Source organism: Dromiciops gliroides, chromosome 2 (genome assembly GCF_019393635.1).
Source record: "Dromiciops gliroides isolate mDroGli1 chromosome 2, mDroGli1.pri, whole genome shotgun sequence".
NCBI lineage: Eukaryota > Metazoa > Chordata > Mammalia > Microbiotheria > Microbiotheriidae > Dromiciops > Dromiciops gliroides.
The window spans coordinates 466,815,523-466,838,183 of NC_057862.1; the positions used below are offsets into that span (position 1 = coordinate 466,815,523).

The 22,661-nt window shown below is 42.2% G+C and overlaps 1 protein-coding gene across 3 annotated transcripts in view; it reads left to right on the forward strand.

Annotated features, from left to right (window-relative positions):
• SCARA5 (scavenger receptor class A member 5) overlaps positions 1-22,661 on the forward strand; it is a 136,890-nt gene that overhangs the window by 75,317 nt on the left and 38,912 nt on the right. For all 3 annotated transcript variants that reach the window (XM_043986369.1, XM_043986372.1, XM_043986371.1), the window contains exons 4-7: positions 3,318-3,992; positions 8,656-8,736; positions 10,869-10,967; positions 12,585-12,641. In XM_043986369.1, the coding sequence (XP_043842304.1) occupies positions 3,318-3,992; positions 8,656-8,736; positions 10,869-10,967; positions 12,585-12,641 (912 nt within the window). The remainder of the gene's footprint in view (positions 1-3,317; positions 3,993-8,655; positions 8,737-10,868; positions 10,968-12,584; positions 12,642-22,661) is intronic.

A 22,661-nucleotide genomic window follows, 5' to 3' on the forward strand; every position in this document is an offset into this window, starting at 1 on the left:
TGTAGATCTGACCCTGTCATGCTCTGCACCTTGCCCCCCCACCCCATTACCTTTACCCCTAGTGTACTCTAATATCTCCTTAATACCTCCAAGATCAACCATAAAGTTTTCTGTTTATGATTTAAAGTTCTTGATAGCCTGGCCCCTTCCTACCTCTCCAGTCTTCTTATACCTCTCTCCTGTGGTTTAGTAACCTTGGGCTTCTTGCAATTCCTCAAGCACAACATTCCATCTCTGGTCTTAGTCCCTTTTGGAATCTGTCCTCCATGCCTGGAATTCTTTGGCCCCTCATGTCCACCTTTTAGTTTCCCTGGCTTCCTTCAAGACTTAGCTTAAAGCCCACCTTCTGCAGGAGGCCTTTACCCATCCCCACATCTACTAATGACTTCCCCTTTCATATTCCTTTCCAGCCACTCTGTTGGTGTCTTGTATACTCTAGTTAATTACATGTTGTCTTCCCCCATTGGAATGTATACTCTAGAAGGGCAAGGTCTGCTTTTCTACCTTTCTTTGTATTCCCAGTGCCTTAGCACAGTATCTGACACATAGTAAATGCTTAATAAATGTTTGTTGACTGATTGATCATTTCCTCTACAGGAGCATGTTTCAAACAATCTATGCCTTCTTCTCTAATGCACCTGGTCCATGCCCTCACATAAATGTTCCATTACCCAAAGTGCCAATGACTTTATTCTAGATACAAACCTATTTTATAGGTACAAACAATATGTCTACTTACCTCCTTCTTTGATCATGTTTTTCCTGGATGGTATCTTTTACTCTCCCTCTTGTGCATTAGTCATCACTGATAATATGCTTCAACCTACTGATTTCCCCATGCATCTTCCTATTGCCCTTTGAGTTATCTGAAGACATTATTATTGTTGTTGTTACCTAATTACTCTTCAAACTCGAAAGTTCTATGATTCTGTGATTCAGTTCTCTGGTTGTGAAATGGAAGGGTAAAATTCCAGGAATTATTTTTTTTTAAATGCTTTGCAAGCAATTTTGCAGTACAATAGAAGAGTATGGGATGTTTGCCTAAACACAAATTAAGAAAGTCACACTCAGGAGTTATTCCCGGCTAAGGACACCAGACATCTGGAAAGAGTTTTTTTTTTTTTAAGAGGGGAATTTATTGCGGGGGGGAGTAGAAGAAATTGAGATAGAACATACTGTGACTATTGCAGAGATAACTAGATTTCTATCTGAGAGTAAATTTTCAGGAAATTAACTAACCCTAGCAGGGGGAGGCTGGGACCTCTGTTATACTTTTGAGGGCCAAGGAAATGCCTGTCTAATAATAATTTCTCTGGTGATCTGTCCTCATGCCTGAAGATGCTTTGGGGTGAAGACATTGTCTATGGAATGTAACTGTTAAAATGTGAGTCCTAACACATTAACAATTATTATTCAGTAAGATTTCACTTCGCAGTTCCCTAAATGAAAGCAAAGGAGCTAGGATGATAACTTCAGAGTTGGAAGGGACCTCAAAGATGAGGGATGAGATAGAGAAAGGTTAGGGATGCCTGGAAAGGAAGTGGAGGAGACACAGATGTGCTTAGGGGAGAGAGGAGTGGGCTGGGAAGTGAGAAAAACTGGCAAGAAGAAACAGAAACATGTATAAAGGATACCTGAAAGAAGTAAGAAGGTACCTAATTCAATAAAAATTATTTAAGTGTCATCTGCTTATATGCTGTATCCTCTCCAAGAGAATTCACTTCAATTCAAACAACATCAGTTAAGTACCAACCAAGCATAAGACACTATGTTAGTCTGGAAAGAAGATCCTTGCTGTTAGGAAGCTTCCTTTCTACTGTGGGGGTGGGGAGGTATACATGTACAGACAAGTAGATAAAAAGTATATGCAAGTTAATTTCAAGAAGGAAAGAAGGCTGATAGTTTAGGGGGGTGGGGTATTAGGAAGGGCTTCTTGAAGGAGGTGGCACTTGAGTCATGCTTAGAAGGAAGCTGAGGATCCTGTGAATATGTGATCAATTCAATTCAACATGCATTTATTAAGTGCCCACTATATACAACATACTGTTCAAGGCAACAGGGACTCAAAGACAAGACCAAAAATTCCCTTAATGAGATTTCATTCTGCTAGAGGGAAATTTAGTATTTAAAAGTCTTTCAGAATAGCATAAATACTATTATGGGAATCTGTATTTTTAAAAGGTATTCCTCTACTAAAAATAATAACCAATGTTAATACTAATAACTAATATTAATAAAATGCTTTATGGTATAATACTTTAGTGCTTTATGTATATTATGTCATTTGATCCTCACAAGGGAGCCTATGAAACTGGTGTCACTCTTACACCCATTTTATAGATTTGGAAACTGAGAATGAGAGCAATTAAATGACTTGCCCAAAGTCACATGGCTATTAATTGACTAAGGCGGGATTTAAACTGTCTTCCCAAATTCACATCTAGTACAATTTCTGGATGCCTCACTAAAAAGTATGGAAACTATAAGTATGGTGGAAAGAATGCTGAACTTGAGAGTCAAGCATCCTGGGTTGACTGTACCTTGTGTGACCTTGGACAAATCACATAATTCCTTTGAGCCTTAGTTTCTTCCTCTGTAAAACATGGGGTTTAGACCAGATGACCTCTATGGTTCCTACCAGCTGTAAATCTATGTTTTAAAGCTAGGTCCTTGGGGGTCCTTGGCTTCCTTAGCCCTGAGGTTTACAAAGTAGTTAAGAATTCTTTTACTGGGGTGGAGATAAGGAGTAATGATGACACAGGATTATCTATTATAGGTGTATTTTTATCAGGAGAAGAGGACTGGTGGTGTTTATTCCTTGGAAAGACCTAACCAACTTGTCACAATAGCTGGTTGTGGTTAAAGAAACAGAGTGGAAAAGGTTGCATGGCTTTCCCCAGGATTAGTTAAACCACTGAGGGAGGGTTCTGACTCCATGCCCAGAAGCCACCTAGCTGTCTCACAAAAAGATTGAGAACTAGGGATATAATGGAGAAAATACTTTGGACTACATGTATAAATGAAAAGGACACTAAAATTGGGGGAGAGAAGGGAGAGGCAGGCAAGAGTGCCCTGGTCTTAGGACCCTGGGTTGGGACAACACTATAGGTCACATAGGATCCATGGTCTCAGGATCTCCACAAAGGAGGAAATGCCCCCTTCTGATGTTGGCAACCTGAGACAAGACCTCAATGGCTCTGGCCTAGTTAACCATCTGCAAAGCAGTGTTTCTCCCTTATTCAGGGTTTGTCTTTCCATTCTTTTTCCTCTCCTGAGCTTGCAAGTAGGCTAACAACCATTGTCCCTTCTCTTTGCAGTCTCTCGGACCCAGAGTTCTCCTGACGACCTGAAAGCCTTCACCTGGAATGTGAACCGGCTGAATGAGAGTTTCCGGGACTTGCAGTTAAGGCTCCTGCAGCTCCCACTCCGGGGGGACATGATGGAGCACATCTGGAAACTGCAGGACCTGTTCCAGAACCACTCGGATTCTCTGCGCCTGCTGATGAGCTCCCTGCAGAGGCTGGAGGGTCATGTGTGGAGCCTGGAGACACAGGCCGGCCAGACGGAGCAGACCATCTCCCTCCTGCGGGACAGTAGCAGCCAGCAGCACGAGGCAGCCCAGATGCAGCTCTACCACCTGCAGGTGGAGCATAACGGCAGCCAGCTGATGCTCCAGCATCACGCCCGGCTCCTGTCCGACCTGGCCACCAGGGTGAGCAGTCTGGGCGAGGAGCTGGCGGAAATGACCGGGGCCCTGGGCGGCATCAACCAGAGCCTCTCCTATGATGTGGGCATCCACCACACTCAGCTCCGCGACCTGCAGGTGCTGGTCAGCAACGCCAGCGAGGACGCGCGGCGCATGCGCAGGGTCCACATCGGCATGGAACTGCAGCTCCGGCAGGAGTTGGCCATCCTCAACAATGTGACGGAGGAGCTGCGACTCAAGGACTGGGAGCATTCGGTGGCCCTGAGGAACATCACCCTCATGAAAGGTACGTGCCCGCCGGCCGCTGCTCCTCTCAAATACCACGTCTTATCTCTAGGGCACTGTAAGAATCGGTCATTGGATGGATTGAGAGCCAGCCTCGGCCTCCGAGTCAGGAAGACCTGAGTTTAAGTCCTCTGCCGCGCACTGGCTGTGTGACCATGGGCAAATTGCTTAACCTCTCAGTGCCCATGCAACTCTCAAGACTAAATTGCTGAGCATGAGTTGAGCTTCATTGGTCAACTAGCTTCCCCGTTGGGAGTCTCCTGTGCTAGTGAAAGCTGAAGTCTCTTCCAAATAGCATTTTACTTTTCTTGATTTAATCCTCAGAACAAGCCTGTGGGGAAAGATCGTATGAGAATTATTTTCATTTTATACATGGGGAAACTGAGGTTTAAAGAGGCACTTACCTTGGCCTCCCTAATACATCTAAGTCAGTTAAAGAGGTTGAAACTGACTTAGTGCCCGTCGATCCACAGAGCTCCAGGGTCTGCTTTTAGCTGATCAGTCTATTTAACAGCTTTTGAAGACATGGGATTGGCATAGCAGAAAGAGTGTCTAGTCTGGAAACAGAGGATTAGATTCAAATCCTGGCACTGCCACTCTCTATCTTCGTGACCTTGGACAAGTCCCTTCCCTTCTCTGGGCATCAATTCCCTTACCTCTAAAATGAGGAGTTTGGACTAGATGACAAATAATCTTAATCTAGGATCCTATGGTTTCCTCATCACTGTTGTTCAGCTGAGTCCTACTCTACATGAACAAAGTCCAGCAGTTTTCTTGCCAAGGATACTGTAATGGTTCAGCATTCCCTTCTCCAGCTCATTTTACAGATGAGGAAACTGAGGCAATTGGGGTTAAGTGACTTGCCCAGGGTCACACAGCTAGTAAGTGTCTGAGGTCAGATTTGAACTAAAGTCCTCTGGACTCCAGGCATGGCACTTTATCCACTGTGACACCTGGCAGGATTTACTTCCCTATTAATGCAATGTGCTTAGCACCACCCTTACAGCCTCTCTCCAGGAAAGATAAACCTCTTTGTGCATCTTTTAAAGATTCTCCTACTCCTTACCATATCCTGGGCCTCAGAAATAGGGTCACAAAGAATTAGGAACAACTGAACAACAACAAAGGTACTTTTCAGTGCTAAATCTATGATGCCTTAGAATTTTAAGGAGGGATATTCCTCTCGATAATGAGTGATTAGAAATACAGCACGAGGAAGGGATGGTTTGGGGCAAGAGCAAATTGTGGTTGTTTTTGTTTTGTTTTGTTTTGTTTTGCAAGGCAATTGGGGTTAAGTGACTTGCCCAGGGTCACACAGCTAGTAAGTGTCAAGTGTCTGAGGTCAGATTTGAACTCAGGTCCTCCTGACTCCAGGGTCAGTGCTTTATCCACTGTGCCACCTAGCTGCTCTGAGCACATTGTGTTTTGGGGCAGTTGTGTTTTTATGGTGCTTTTAAAGTTCCCTTGTCCCTCCAATCCTATGGTTTTGGGCTGAGGTGGTTGGGATGGAAAATGTACCTGATTCCTTCCCCCAGCCTGGGCACTGTCCTCCTCCAAACTGGGGAGCCAGGATCAGAGGTAGAATGAGAAGAATGGGGTGTTAGAGCCAGAAGGACCTTCCAAACCAGCCATTGGCTCCATGTTCTACCCGTGCTGGCTTTACACTCCTGCCACAGATGGAGGCATTATTGTAGTGGCCATTTTCATTTCCTTACCTATAGGGCCTGAATAGGAGGGACATGCCACTCTCCTGAAGGCTGACTCTAAGGCTACTCCAGGTGACACAGGGGTAGCACATCTTATTCATCAAAAAAAATTTATAGAAGATCTTACTAAGAGCAGCAGGGTACTGCAGAAAGACCTCAGGATCTAGGGTCAGAGCATTTGGGTTCAAATCCTGGCTCTGTTATTCACTTATGAAAAATTATTGTTTCTCCCCTCATATTTCGATGCCCCTGTCTTATAGCCCTTGTATACCTTTCAACTTTTTCTGAAGTCTCATTGGGGCACCTCTCTAACTTACTGATACTCTTTATTTATTTATTTATTTATTTACTTACTTACTTATTTATTCATTTATTCATTCATTCATTTATTTATTTATTTTTAGTGAGGCAATTGGGGTTAAGTGACTTGCCCAGGGTCACACAGCTAGTAAGTGTTAAGCATCTGAGGTCAGATTTGAACCCAGGTACTCCTGACTCCAGGGCCTGTGCTCTATCCACTGCGCCACCTAGCTGCCCCACTGATACTCTTTAAAAACATAGACAGAACTACTCCCCACTACATCACTTTTGTATTTGTATCTTCAGTGCACCTGGGAGGTACTTGACATTGCTAATTGATTGATTCCCAATTCTTCTCCTACTCCCCCTCCAAAAAAAGAAGAACTTCCCTTATAACAAAGAAACATAACTAAGAACAAATCCACACATTGCCTCTGTCTGGCTATGCTTGCCTCATTCAGTTTATATTCTTCTCTCTGTCTCTGTCTCTGTCTCTCCCTCTGTCTGTCTGTCTGTCTCTGTCTCTCCCTCTCTCTGTCTCTTTTTCTCTGTCTCTGTTTCTCTCTGTCTCTCTCTCTGTCTTTCTGTCTCAGTCTCTCTCTGTCTCTTTCTCTCTCTGTCTCTCTGTCTCTGTCTCTGCTCTATCTCTGTCTCTCTCTCTCTCTGTGTCTCTCTCTAGTGGCAGATTTGTTATTTCTTCAGTAGGTAAGTCCAGGAAAAGGCAATAGCTCCCTAGTTCTGGTCTACTTGAAAAAAAAGAACCTAAGATTCTTCCTCCTTTGATCTTGCCCATCCCCTTGTTCTCTCCCCCTTCCAGCCTCCAACACTGGCAGGATAAACGCTTGGAGCTATTTTTCTAGACATGAGGATGGATTGCATCAATGGATGTTGTCCATGTTCTCTCATCCAGGTCCCATGAGCCCAAAGGCATGATAAAGAGATGACCCTAGGCAAGAAAGGGGCCAGCACCAGGGTTTTCCTGTGATTATTGTATGCCAGTGATTTGTTTTTTATATTTAATACTCCATTACTCTGGATCTCTTACTTTTTTTCTTTCTTTCTCTTAACTGTTTCTTTTTTATCACTGTCTTTTACTTTTTATGTTACCCTCATTTTTACTATATCCCTTCCTTGTCACAAATAATGTTTTAAAATCTTTTAATTTTCCAATCAATCATTTATTCAGCATGTACTGTGTGCTAGACATAGGGCAGCTAGGTGGTACAGTGGATAGAGCACTGGGCTTGGATTCAGAAAGACTCGTTTTTATAAGTTAAAATCTAGCCTCAGACATTTACTAGTTATGTGACCCTAGACAAGTCACTCCACCCTATTTGCCTCAGTTTTCTCATCTGTAAAATGAATTGGAGAAGGAAAATGGAAAACCACTCCAGTATCTTTGCCAAGAAAACCCCAAATGGGGTCACAAAGAGTCAGATATGACTGCAAAAATGACTAAACCTGTGCTAAGCAGGGGATACAATGACAAAAATGAAATAGGTCCTGCCCTCAAGGAACTCACATTTTAACAGAAGAGATAACATGCATATATCTAGGTATATACAAAACATAAAGCAATTAAGGAAAGACACAAGCATTGATTAAGTACCTTCTATGTGCCTGGCACTGTCCTAAGCACTTTACAAATATTATCTCATTGGATCCTCAACAACTTTGGGAGGGAGGTGCTATTATTGTCCCAATTTTACAATTAAGGAAACTGAGGCAGACAAAGGTTAAGTGACTTGACCGGGTTATACAACTAGTAAGTATCTAAGGAAAGATTTGAATCTAGGTCTCTCATGTTGCCTCTCTGTTTAAAACTGACACATATGGGGCTTTAAGGTTTGAAAAGTACTTTAAAAACACACACACAAATCAGAAAAATACTTTAATTCAGTTGATCCTTACAACAACCCAATGAAGTAGGTGCTATTATTAACACCATTTTCCATAGGTAGAATAACCTGGTCAGGATCACATAGCTAGTAAGTATCTGAGACAGAATTTGAATCCACATCTTTATGATGTCAAGCCCCTTGCTCTAAATCACTAAATCAGCTTACCTAATAAAAGGGAGTAGAGGTGTGGTGAACCTAAAGTTATAGATTAAAAATAAAAACAGAATAAAACATGGCTTTGATAATTAGTTTGGAAAAGGGATATGTTTAATACACTTGGAATTTACAATTTTTAAAACAAGTTAATGAAGGTATATAGGGATGATCCAACCTAGGAAGAGCTGGGAAGCTGTCCAGCTTTCACATCACTTCTGCTATGCTCAGTCCCTCTTTTCTGGGAATGGACAACACTCCCACTCAGATGAATATAGTATGAGCAGAGCTGCCCCTTCTCTCTCACAGTTTGCTTGTTGTATAGCTCACACCCTTCCCAGAATTAATCTAATTCAATCTTTTTCTGTTCAAAAAGGGCTCCCTTTGAATTTCTTTTGGTCAGAAAGAAGTGTTCTTTCTCTGTCCATGCTTTTATCTCCTGCTTGTATCAGGTGATGCTGTACGGAAGGTACTGAAAGCAGGCCAGAGTACAGTGGTAGTTCTTCTTTTCAACATCCATTTGGGAAATAAATTCTCCTTTGTCCACTGGAGACTGGCTTCTAGGAAGCGGCTCTCTAACCCTGGTACTGTTTCTCCATTTTAGGGCCCCCAGGACCTAAAGGTGATCCAGGGAATGAAGGAAGAGGAGGAACACCTGGTGCTCCTGGCTTGCCTGGACCAAGAGGTAAGTAAGGAGATGCTGCTGCTGCTGTTGCTGCTGCTTCTGCAGCAGAGGAACTACAAGCTCCCCAGATCCCCTGCAGTCATATGGCTCCGCAGGGAGGCCCTGCAATTACTCAATTTTGAATTTTTCTAGTTCTATATTAAATGACATGATTAATGGGGCTTCCCAAGGCACCATGTTCTGCCAGCATAACCAGGAATTGCCTAACCCCTTAAGAGGACAATAAAGCATCTGTCCAAAAGGAGATTTAATTGAATGCTTTTTTCCTGGAAAGTATTCAGAATCTGATGGAAGATGACACCAGGTATTTTACAGGTTAGTGGATCCCCCTCAATGAATCAACTAGTATTTATTAAACATCTACTATGAACCAAGCACTGGAGATATAAAGACAAAAGCAAAACAATACTTGACTTCAAGGAGCTTACATTCTAATGGGAAAGACAGCATGTACATAGATAGGTATTTGTATTCCCGGTGCTTATGACAGTTTATGACCCATAGTAAGTACTTAATAAATGCTTTTTTCCCATAGAGGAAACATCATAATAGCTAGCATTTATATACAGCTTTAAGTTTTGCAAAGTGCTTTATAAATATCATCTCTTCTTTTTTTTCTCATCACAACACTATGGGGGAGGTGCTATTATTATCCCCATTTTAAAGATAAGGAAGTTGAGGCAAAGATTGGGACTTGCCAGGGTCACACAGCTAATAAGTGTCTGAGCATAGGTTTGGACTCAGGGCTTCCTGACTCCAGGTCTGGTTCTCTGTCCATTTTACCACCTACCTGCTATTCAGAAAGGAATGGGATGTAAAAATAAAAGACATCAGTTAAAAATATGAAAATTTACCAACCCTGGGAAGGGTAGGACTGAAAGATAAAAATTCAAAATCAAGAAGAGGTCTGAGACCAGATTTGAGTGAATGAATTATTAAAAATAACTAGCCTTTATATAGATCTTGAAGGTTTATGAAATATTTTACCTATATTATCTAATCTTTATAACCCTGTGAAGTAGGTGCTTTTACCATTCCCATTTTACAGATAGGGAAACTAAGGTTCAGAGAGGTTGTGATTTGCCCAGGGTCACATTGCTAGTTAAGTGTGTGAAGCAGGATTTGAACTTAGGCCTTCTTGACTGGGGACAACTATGTGGTGCAGTGGATAGAGTGCTAGACCTGGAGTCAGGAAGACTCATATTCCTGAGTTCAAATCCAGTCTCAGACACTTACTAGCTATGTGACCCTGGACAAGTCACTTAACCTCTGCTTGCCTCAGTTTCTTCATCTATAAAATGAGTTGGAGAAAGAAATGGCAAACCATTCCAGTATCTTTGCCAAGAAAACCTCAAATGGGGTCACAAAGAGTCAGATACAACTGAACAACAACCAAACAACAGCTTCTTAACTTGAAGGCCAACCCTCTGTCCTCTGTGCTACCTAGTGATCTATTTTAAGGATCAGTAAGAGAAGTTACAACTGTACCTTAGACTTTTTCTTTAAAAGTCGGCTTGAAATGTAACCTTATTAAAACTGATGGATGGTTATTAAAATAGATAATTGTGTGTGTGTGTGTGTGTGTGTGTGTGTGTGTGACCCTGGGCAAGTCACTTAACCCCAATTGCCTCACTTTAAAAAAAAAAAGAGAGAAGAAGAAGAAAAAACAGGATAACAACTGATCAGGTGTGATGTAGGGCTCTTGTTCAGGTATGGGTTGCACTAGATGGCCTCTGAGCCCCCTATCTCCTCTGAGAACTGTGGCTATATTTCTTTTTTTTTTAAGTGAGGCAATTGGGGTTAAGTGACTTGCCCAGGGTCACACAGCTAGTAAGTGTCAAGTGTCTGAGGCCAGATTTGAACTCAGGTACTCCTGACTCCAGGGCCGGTGCTCTTATCCACTTGGCCACCTAGCTGCCCCATCTGTGGCTATATTTCATACTTCATGCTCCCCTCGTGAGGGCCCTCACACAGGGATGTACAAAAATGGTTTGGAGGAGGAATGGGCCATTACCCAGTGTTCATGAGGATGAACACAGTGAGTTATCATCTTCCTGTTTGTTTTTTTGCAAGCTCTCCAAAGGAACTGATCTAAAACAATGCCACGTAAATGTCTCTTCTCCTTCCTCTAGGTCTTACAGGTGAGAGAGGCTCTCCTGGGCTGCCCGGCCTGAAAGGAGATGATGGAGCATTGGGAGCTCCAGGACCCATGGGGATGCGTGGATTCAAAGGTACTAATAATCCTCACAAAGACTGTGCTTCCCCAGGGTCTCTGCTTGTACCCAGGCCACTAGTTGTCCCTTAATGGTGATGACCCCCTGCAAGAGGATCATGATCTTTCAGAAAAGGACCAGAAGGAGCCAGAAAATAATACCCCTCCCCCCTGCCCCCAGCTCCACCCTTACCACAAGCGCACACACAAAGTACGATGCCAACAGCTTATTCCCAGTCTGGAGAAACCACCCCTTGGCCTTTCTCCAGTAGTTCCATATTCTTACAATTCAATAATATCCTTTCCCCCCTCTTCATATCCTACCCATCCCAACAAGAATTGATTAAGTTGTGCAAAGCACTGGAAGTAGAAAGTAGAAGTGAGGCACAGTTCCTGCCTGCAAGTGCTTATGTTCTGGAACCCTACTTCCCAGATAAACTTGCACATCAATACTTCTTCATATGTAACAGTCTATGCTGTCTTTTGGCCTCTATTTGTATATTTTTTATTTTTATTTTGAGGATTTTTTTTTTAAGTGAAGCAATTGGAGTTAAGTGACTTGCCCAGGGTCACACAGCTAGTAAGTGTTAAGTGTCTGAGGCCGGATTTGAACTCAGGTACTCCTGACTCCAGGGCCGGTGCTCTATCCACTGCGCCACCTAGCTGCCCCTATTTGTATATTTTTAAAGTCCCTCTTTAACGCTTGGGTAAGAGAGTCTTATAGAATAAGTGGCCTGGGTACACTTCAGTGGATTTTCTCTTTTCTTTTTTTTGGCTCAGAACTCTCAACCAGGAAACCTATGCAAATTTATGCATTGTATTCACATATATACATATACACATACATATACATATATGTACACATGTGTGTGAATAGGAATACTATACATAAATACAATACATGTGCGCACACACACACACACACACACATATATATACACATACACAAATACGGATCTATGTCTCAAAAGCAGGGAAAAAATAGAAATCCTCGAACCACAACAATTAGTCTTACTTATGCGTATATCAGATCCTCAGACTCAGAGTCCTAGGTATGAGGGCTCCTCTGACAGAGATCCTCTTTCCTTACGATTCCTATCTTGGTTGGTATTCACAGAGCTCAAGACTCTGTAGCCCTTACAGCTGATCCGTCAAATTCTCAGGCAAAGTAAGGACAGGTCTCCTCTTTCTGTCTCCTTTCCCCCCACATAAGATGAGAAAACTCCCTGATTCCTTCTTCTATAACTCTTTCCTATTTTCTTCCCACCCCACCTTAGTCTATGCCAGTTACCAACCCCCTACCCCCAGACAGTGAATAACTTGAGGCAAACATGCTTTATTTTTTCAAATGACTCAAGCAGGTGAGAGTCAGAGGTAACAATACCCTAGTACTTCTTATGTGTATTTTTTGTTTTGCTTTGGTTTTTGGTTTTTAGGAATATTGAGTTCTACCATAATTTCAGGTAAAGCTGTGCTTATATCCCCTCCTAAGTGTCCATGCCCTCTGCTTACCTGTTAACTCCAGCCTAAGGTGTTTTCCCATTGGACAGGGGAATCTGTCCTTTGTCAGTAACACTTCAATCCTGGACTACATTCTATTCATTCTACCAATCTGTTTTTTTTTCTTTTATTTTAGGTGAAAGGGGCCCAAGAGGAGAAAAAGGAGAAAAGGGAGATAGAGCCGGTGACACAGGTAAGGAGTGTCTTAGTTTTCTCATCTGTGGATGAATTGACATCCTGGGTACATGGAAACTACTACAATCGTGTATCTGAAAATTAGAAGACTGAAGAAGCCCCAAGAAATACTACCTCTCCCCTGCTGCCAGAAGGTATGGTAACCTTATTTCCTCAGGTGTTCAGATAAGGGACAGAATGTTCTCAGTGACTTAGAAACAGCATCACAGAATGTTAGTGCTGGAAGGGACCTTAGAAGTGATCTAATTCAAGCAACCTCCTTTCTACCACTTTATTTTATTTTATTTTATTTTTTATTAGTGAGGCAATTGGGGTTAAGTGACTTGCCCAGGGTCACACAGCTAGTAAGTGTTAAGTGTCTGAGGCCGGATTTGAACTCAGGTACTCCTGACTCCAGGGCCAGTGCTCTATCCACTGCACCACCTAGCTGCCCCTCTACCATTTTATTTTTTAAATTTATTTTAGTTTTAATTCATGGAGTAAAACAAGCATTTCCATTACATAGTACATAAACTGAGGTTTAGAGAAGGGAGGTGACTAGTCTAAATTCATACAACTAATCAAGTGGTAGAGTCAGAATTAGTACCTGTATCTCCTGACTCCCAGACAATCATCCTTATATACATTTATGTACTATCAGAACTAGAACAGAGTTTAAAGACAACCTGTAGGGGCAGCTAGGTGGTACAGTAACAAGCAAACAAATAAATAAAAAAGATAACTTGTAACACTTTCATTTTATAGATGAGTAAAGTGAGGCCCACAGAGGTAGAGTGGATAGAGAGCTGGTCTCAGATTTAGGAAGACCTGGGTTCAAATCTTACCACTTACACATACTGGCTGCATGACCCTGAACAGATAATTTAACCTTTCAATGACTAGGTGCCAGAGTCAGAAAGATTCATCTTCCTGAGTTCAAATCCGGCCTCAGACACTTATTAGATGGGCGATCATAGGGCAAGTCACTTAATCCTGTTTGCCTCAGTTTCCTCAAAATTCCTGTAAAATGACCTGGGGAAGGAAATGGCAAACCACTCCAGTATCTTTGCGGAAGAAAACCTAAAATGGGGTCTTGAAGAGTAGGACACAACGGAAAATGACTGAACAACAAAAGGGCCCAGGCAAAGCTCTAAGGATATTTAAGTTGCAAAACAGGTGCCAATCTGCATTAGGAGTTTCTAAATGCCAAATCTCCTCTACCCCAGAAGTCTATTCCCTCCCCTCCAACAAAAACACTATCTAAAATTCTGCATACCCACTGTGGTAAAATCATTTTGTCTTAGTGTCCTATTCTTAAGATTTTTAATAGGTTGGGGCAGCTAGGTGGCGCAATGGATAGAGCACTGGCCCTGGAGTCAGGAGTACCTGAGTTCAAATCCAGCCTCAGACACTTAACACTTACTAGCTGTGTGACCCTGGGCAAGTCACTTAACCCCAATTGCCTCACTAAAAAAAAAAAAAAAAGATTTTTAATAGGTTCCCCTACCTGTCTACTCTTCTTCCTCGACCACCATCTTTCTATGTAGGCCTTAGTATTAATGATCCTTGAACCTGAGAGAGTCTGGTGGCTGTCTTGTTTTATTGCCTGATAGACTTGTTCATCATCAACTAAGGTCATGGGGACCATCTGAGAGAAAAAATATACAAGAAGTCCAAACTCTAAGCACCAGCCATGGGTTATCTGAGATCATCAGAGTTAAGAACCTCAAAGGTCATAAAGTCTCACCCTCTTTTTTTTACAGATTAAGAAATTGATGACTCGGGGCAGCTAGGTGGCGTAGTGGATAGAGAACCGACCCTGGAGTCAGGAGGACCTGAGTTCAAATCCAGCCTCAGACACTTAATACTTACTAGCTGTGTGACCCTAGGCAAGTCGCTTAACCCCAATTGCCTCACCAAAAAAAACCCAAAAAAACAACCCACAAGAAATTGATGACTCTTAGAGATGTAGAATGATTTGCCCAAGGTCACACAGCAAGTAAATATTAGAACTGGGACTTGATCCTGGCACCTAGGGATACAAATTCAACGCTCTCTCTTGAGTTTGCTAAAAGGTGCTGCAAAAAATAGTTTGGGGAACATAACTCTAGAGTTGGAAGGGACCTTAGCCACCTTGTATTATAGATGAGGAAACTGAGGCCCATGGAGATTAGTGACTTGCCCAAGGTCACACAGATATAAAACATTTAAGCCAAGCTTCATTGGGATTTTCCTCCTCCTTATTATTATAATGATCAGAGGATATTTGCTGTTTTCTATCATGCTACCCTCATATCTAAGACACAAACAGTTTCTATTCCTCTAGGCCAGAGAAGCTGTTAGCCTGACTCTCAGCATTCAGAGTATGGCTGCCCCATCTATAGAGAGTTCAGGTAGGGTTCAGGTGCAGACAGCCATTGAAGATGAAGACACACTGGTTTGACCCAGGTAATTAAATTTTTAGGTTTTGTTCTCTGTGGTGATGAGGAAGAGAAAGAGGAAGAGAAGGAGAAGGAGGAGAAAGAGAAGGAGCATTTAGAGTTTGTACTTTAAGGTTTGCAAAGCACTTTAGAGCTAGCTAGAGTGCTTGGCCTGGAGTCAGGAAGACATGAGTTCAAATCTGGCCTCAGACACTTAATACCTGTGTGACTCTGGGCAAGTCACTTAATCTGGTTTGCCTCATATCTTTGTCTGTAAAATGAGCTGAAGAAGAAAGTGGCAAACCAGTGAGTGCGGTATCTTTGCCAAGAAAACCCCATGGACTGCACGGTACAGGGGGTCATGAAGAATCAGACACAACTGAACAACAAAAACAACAAAAGGTTTTATATATTTTAATCTCATTTGAGCCTTATAGTTGCTGCGACTGCCTCATAGCAGGGGTTCTTAACTTTTTTGGTGTCAAAGACTCCTTGACAGTGTGATAAGGCTTATGGGTCCCTTCTCAGAATAATGTTTTATTGCTGGTTTTGTGGTTTTTTTGGTTGTTGTTGTTGTTTCGAGACTGGTTCTCTCTGTACGACCCAGGCTAGAAGTGCAATAAACACTCAGAGACCTGATCCCAATATTCATTGGTACAGAAGCTTTTACCTACTCCATTTTTCTAACCTGGCTTGCTTTGCTTCTCTTTAGGCAGTCTGATGGCCCTTTACTCCCAGAGGTTCATCATATTGGTGTCAGATTTAGTAGGGACACCTGATCAACTTGAGCCCTGCTGTAGCTCAAAACTCCTGAGCTCAAGTAATCCACCAGGTTCAGCCTCCCCAGCAGCAGGGACTATTGGCATATGCCACCATGCCTGGCCAGAATACTGTTTTTAAATAAAAAAAATAAAAATACAGAAGATTACAAAGGAACCCAATTACATTTATTCGGGTTTTTTTTGTTAACCCAATTGCATTTAAAAACAGTTATCAAAAAACATTTTTTTGAACAAGTTCATGAGCCCCAGGTTAAGAACATTTGCCTTAAAATAGTCTTTCCAATCATCTGTGGCAGAACTAGGAGAGGAAAAGGAAGAAGATCCCATAGACAGGTGGTATTATAGGCCAGAGAAAATGAAAGAGCTGGGTTTTCTCCTTTCTCATTTCTCTATAGTCTTCAGAATGAGCAGGACTAGGGGCAGCTAGGTGGCGCAGTGGATAGAGCACCAGCCCCAGAGTCAGGAGGACCTGAGTTCAAATCCAGCATCAGACATTTAACACTTACTAGCTTTGTGACCCTGAGCAAGTCACTTAACCCCAATTGCCTCACCGAAAAAACCCCAAAAACCAAAAAACCAAAACAAAACAGAATGAGCAGGACTACTGTAGAGGCTGTGTTGTGACCAATAATATATCTTTCCCTTGATTGCAACCTTTACCCTAGCTTGGGCATCCAGGCATATGGAGGTTACCTTCTCTCAGGAAAGGTGCCCCAGGTTCCAGGCTAGAGATGAGCTATGGAAACATCACAGATAAACAAGTAAGCTAAGTAATCAAAAGTTTATCATAATTACTGTAATTCACAAAGCCAAGGCAAGTAGTTCATAGTTTTCCTGTCTCTAGCTGCCTGAGACTTCATTGGGAGTGACCCAGACAAACTGGGTAGTTTGGCCTCTTACCTTAGAGACAAAAACATTTTTTTTTTTTGAGAAGAAACAAACAGAGCCTGGGGATTATTGTGATCTTTCTAATGAATCCAAGTCACACCCATGCTGGTTGAAAACTACATTCTGGGGGGGGGGGGTGTGCATGTGCGTGTGAGTGTAACCCTGTTTGCTTATACTCTGTCTACTGGTACATCTTTTAATAGGATGTGGCCAACGTAACCTTAGAGGGTTACTGTGAAATAAATCCTGTTGGAGGAGAAGCAATGGAGAAAGGAAGAACAGAGACTTTTAAAAAGAAGATATAAAAGTTATTTGTAAAAGAGCCAGGACAAAGTATTTATGTGGCTGTACAAAGCTTGAAAATGACACACATACACATACTTACACACACACACACACACACACACACCCTGTGTGTACATAAGGCTTTGGGCTTTTACTGTAACAGACATGATTTGGCTAACTACAAATATATGTATATGTGTGTATACACACACAGATCACTATATGCCATGGAGAGCAGTTTCTTACAATAACAATGGCAACAGTTTCCACTTTTAATGTTTTCCAAGTACTTTCCTCACAAGTCTGTAATGTGTAGATATTGCAAGTCATATTATCTCCATTTCATAGATGAGGAAACGGAGGTTAAATGACTTATCCAAGATCAAACAGCTTATAAATATCAGAGCTAGGGTTCATAATTATTCCTTCTTTCCTTCCTCCCCCCTCCCTCCTTCCTTAGTTATTATTTTAATAATATAGTGATGTTCCCTATATACATGTATATATAATGTTATAATCTAACCTTTCTATGGGGGTAGCTAGGTGGCACAGTGGATAGAGTGATGGACCTAGAGTCAGGAAGATTCATCTCCCTAAGTTCAAATCTAGCCTCAGATATGTACTATCTGTGTGACCCTGGACAAGTCATTTAACCTTGCTTGACTCAGTTTCCTCATCTTTAAAATGAGCTGGAGAAGGAAATGGCAAAGCACTCCAGCATCTTTGCCAAGAAAACCCCAATTAGGGTCACGAAGAGTTGGACATGACTGAAAACAACTGAACAGCAACAATAAATTGCTGTAGGATTCAAAGTTTACCAAGTATTTTTCTGAGGCAGTATTCAAACCCAGGTCCTTTTGGCTCTATATCTACTGCTTTTATCACTATGCTACGCTGTGCTGTCTCTTTCATTATATTCACCTCACCTATTTCTAGGGCCAACTCTGCCAAAGGGGTCTTAATGAAATCATAGGTCTTTCTAGCATATTCCTATAGGTACTGCATTGTCTACTGAGAAAGATGACCATTCCTCCAGGCCTTAAGGAAATTGTGTTCATGAGACAAGGGGCTGTGCTAGAGAAAGAAACAGAAAAGATCTCCCAGTGGTCAGATTTCTTGTGACATAGATAGACAAGATAGATAGCATTTATTAAGCACTTGCTATGTGCAAGGCAGTGGGGATAGGAATACAAGCAGGAAGATAGTCCCTGCCCTCAAAGAGTTTACATTCTGGTGAGAGAAGGCAGCACATGCAAGCATGCTGGATATGGAGGTGGGGAGAAAGGAAGGCTCTCCATCTGGGGACAAAACCACAATTGATAAGAAGATGGAGGCCAGAGAGAGTCAAGGCAAGAGTGAGGTAAACAATGCCCTGAGTGACCCTGTGATGTCACTGAGGGTGTTAAAGAACACATAAGATCCCATCCACCTAGTCTATCAGATAAGAATGGACAGGCAGACACAGTGCAGCAGTGAGGAAGGGGAATTTTAGGGAGGGACATCTTTGTATAGGCCATGCAATGAAGATCTCTCTCTAGAAAAACTCCCTACCCATCCTCACTTTTCCCATTTCACTAGGGATGTAGAGGAAAGGTTCCACTTGTTGGAACCAGGCCAGAGCATGTACCATTGGCCCTCTAGAAAGCCCCAGGTCACCGAACACAGTGTGTGGTAAATCTCAACAGAGATGGAAACCTAGGGTTATAACGTGGTCATGGCCCCCATGGGAATGGGGTGGGGCTACAAAACTGGGGGAAAGGGTGAGTCCACATTTGCTTGGCTGTGGAATCTATCTGCTGGCAGGCAAAGCTGCTTACATCAAGGCCTGACGTGCCATTCTTGGGAGATGGCTCCTTCTCTCCCTTAAGCAACCTCTATCCTCTCGGAGCTTGAGAGTTCTGCTCAGGATCTAGACTGAGCTGTAGGCAGCCCATGCCTTGGACTGTACCATTTACATCAAACTAGCTACCTTTTGCCTCCCCCCTAAATCTCAAAATAAGGATTTTGTAGAACCCTGATGAAACAAGCCAAGAGCACGCCATATCCTGAGATGAGGTTTGGGAACCATGGCCAAGCCTGGCCTGAGATAGAGTCACAGCATATTAAAAAGAGAAAGGAGGGGGCAGCTAGATGGCGCAGTGGATAAAGCACCAGCCCTGGATCCAGGAGGACCTGAGTTCAAATCCAGCCTCAGACATTTGACACTAGGTGTGTGACCCTGGGCAAGTCACTTAACCCTCATTGCCCTGCCCCCCAAAAAAAAGAAAAAGAAAAAAGAAAAGAAAAGAGAAAGGACATTAGTAATCCTCTAGTCCAACCTCAGTTTACAGAGCGGGGAGCTGAGAGCTGGAGGTCACACATTGGCAAGAGCCTAGGTCCTCTGACTCTGCTCAGTGTCCTGGGACAAAGTCTTTCATTGTTCTGTTTCTTGAGGGCAAGGCTAGGTGTTTTCTTCCATATTACTCTAAAGCCCTGAGTTAAATAGAGGTTTTCAGTCTTTTTGTGATATTAAGTCATACATTTTATACTAGATTCTCCCAGAACACTTTGGAGGCATTGTTTTTGTTTGTTTGAGGCAATCAGGGTTAAATGACTTGGCCAGGGTCACACAGCTAGTAAGTATCAGAGGACATATTTGAACTCAGATCTCCCTAACTCCAGGGCTAGCGCTCTATCCACCTCGACCCTTAGCTTTCCCAGGGGCATTGTTTTAACCTGCTCAGGCTGTCAAGTTCCCACTTAGCAAGTTTGGGACAGAGATCTGTGTATATTCACAGAGTGAGATTGACTGTCAGGAATCTCCAACCCCTTGCCTCGTTTTGTAGCAGATTTCAAAGGGTTCAGAGGAAACCTGGGTAGGAATCCGTAGACCAGAATTCTATAAGGGAAGTCATCCCAAGGAGGAGGGGAATATTTCAAAGATGACATTTGGAAGACAAAATGGAAACTATGCTGATGCAAGAGGCAGTGCAGCATAGTGGAGGGAGTGCAAGGCTTGGAACTGGGAAGACCTGAGTTTGAAGGCAAGTCAGATACTTCCCTTCCATGTGACTCAGGAAGTTAATTTACATTCCTTGGACTGCAGATTTCTTCTCTGTAAAATGAGGAGGGTGGACTTAATGACTTCTAAAGTCCCCTCCAGTTAAATTCCTAAATCCAGGACTCTGAAAAAAGGAGAGTTGTATAAAGAGAGTCACATGGCTATATACCCACTCAGCAATCAACTTATATTTTAAAGATGTTGCTGAAGATGGAAGCAAGGGCAGTAACAAGGCTACAAAGGGTGGCTTGCAAGATCCCATTTGAATAGTGTCAAGAGTGCTAAGACTCAGAATGAGCTGGACCTGATAAGTGAAGGACAACAATAACAAAATGTATTGTTCTGTTTTTAATCTGAGGAAAAAAAGAAGAGAATCAAAGAAAGGACTGGATCACTGTTCAGGGTGGATGGACCTATGATAAGGGAGGACAGGGGCAGCTAAGTGGCACAGTGGATAAAGCACTGGTCCTGGATTCAGGAGGACCTGAGTTCAAATCCGGCCTCAGACACTTGACACATACTAACTGTGTGACCCTGGACAAGTCACTTAACCCTCATTGCTCTGCAAAAAAGAAAAAATAAAAAAAAAAGATAAGGGAGGACAGAGGGAAGACAAAAATGCTCAGTTCTGATTTTGCTTCTGTTTTCTCTGCCAAGGAGAATGATCTTTGAACTTCAAAGGACTGGAAAAAAATGGTCAATAGGGAGTTGATATTCACATTTAAGTAAGTAGAGCATGATAGTAAAAGAGGACTTACCTGCCTTTAATGAGTTCACCTAGGGCCAAAAGAACTTCGTTTGTTGGTACTAACCTGGCAGATGTGTTTTTTGAGCCTGCATCAGTGATCTGTAGAAGATCAAGAACAACCAGAGTGAGCATTGGAGAAGGATAAAGTCTGCTTCAAAGAAGGGAAAGGAATAGAATCTGCAAACTATAGGCCAGTGAGTCAGTTAGTCAATAAATATTTATTAAGCACCTACTTAATATGGGTCAGGTACTGTGCTAAGCACTGAGGAAACAAAGGCAAAAGACAGTCCCTGCCTGCCCTCTTGGAACTTACATTTTACTGAAGGAAACAACATGAAAGCAGTCACAGTGAGCTTAATTTGGATTCCTGAGGAAAATTTAGAATGTATTATTAAAGAGCTGCTTAGTGAAATTCTAGAAAAGGAAATGGTGATCATATAGTGTCAGAATGGCTTCATCAAAGACATGTCATGCTAGACCAGGGCTTTTCAACCTGGAGTCTATGAACTTGTTTTCTAAATATTTTGATAATCATATTTTAATATAATTGGCTTCCCTTGTTATCCTATGTCAGTCAGTCAATAAACATTTATTAAACATCTATTACATGTTAGGCACATGGTCTTAGTATCTTAGTTATGTGCTAAACACTGGGGAAACAAATGTGAAAAATCAAGACAGTTCTTGCCTTCAAGAAGCTTACAATCTAATGGGGAAACTGAAAGAAGGGTCTGTAGGATATAGGAAAGGTATCCAGCATGGAGATGTGATGGAGAAGTCCAAAGAAGAACGGTCAGGTGGGAAGTAAAGAGATAGCTAGCCTGGGTGCCCTCCCTAAATGGAGATTTTAGGAGCTCTTTGCTCCACCCTCTATTCACAGGGGTCCCATGGGTAGGGGCTACTGATGAGGTGTGAGTACCAGAGCTGATATTATTGACCTTGCAGGCTGATGAAGCTCCTGGTAGTGTGATGGTGTAGTACAAAGGAGTGACATCGGTTTCCTTTGTAATCCTAGCAGCCCCCATTTACTCTTTATAAAAATGATTATTTATTAATTTGTTTGCATTCATTTAAATTAAAATTTGGGTTTCAAATTCTCTCCCTTCCTCCAGTCCCTCTTCCACCCATTGAGAAGGCAAGTAATATGCTATCAATTATACATGTGAAATCATGCATACATGTTTCAAGTTTAGCCTTGTTGCAAAAAAAAGGCAAGAAAAATAAAATGAAAAAATTATACTTCAATTTGCACTCAGAATTCAGCAGTTCTCTCTCTGGTGGTAGATACCATTTTTCATCATGAGTCCTTCAAAATTATCTTGGATCTTTGTACTAATCAAAGTCAGTCTTTCACAGTTGATCATCATTACAATATTGCTGTCAGTATGTACAATGATCTGGTTCTACTCACTTCACTCTGCATCAATTCATATAGGGTTTTTTTTTTGTTTGTTTTTGTTTTTGTTTTTAGTGAGGCAGTTGGGGTTAAGTGACTTGCCCAGGGTCACACAGCTAGTAAGTGTTAAGTGTCTGAGGCCGGATTTGAACTCAGGTATTCCTGACTCCAGGGCCGGTGCTCTATCCACTGCGCCACCTAGCTGCCCCAATTCATATAGGTTTTTACAGATTTTTCTGAAACCATCCTCCTTGTCATTTCTTTTAGTACAATAGGATTCCATCACAATCATATACCACAACTTGTTCAACCTTTCTCCAATTGATGATCAGCCTACATTTATTGAGTCACCTCATTCCACTGGGGTCCTAGAAGCTCTAAAGCACATTGTCCAGCCGCCTCTCTCCCTTCCTTATGACCCCATGGAGCCTAGGTTCTTATAGATCCCTGTCCATAAAGACCATATTCAATGGTGTCTTT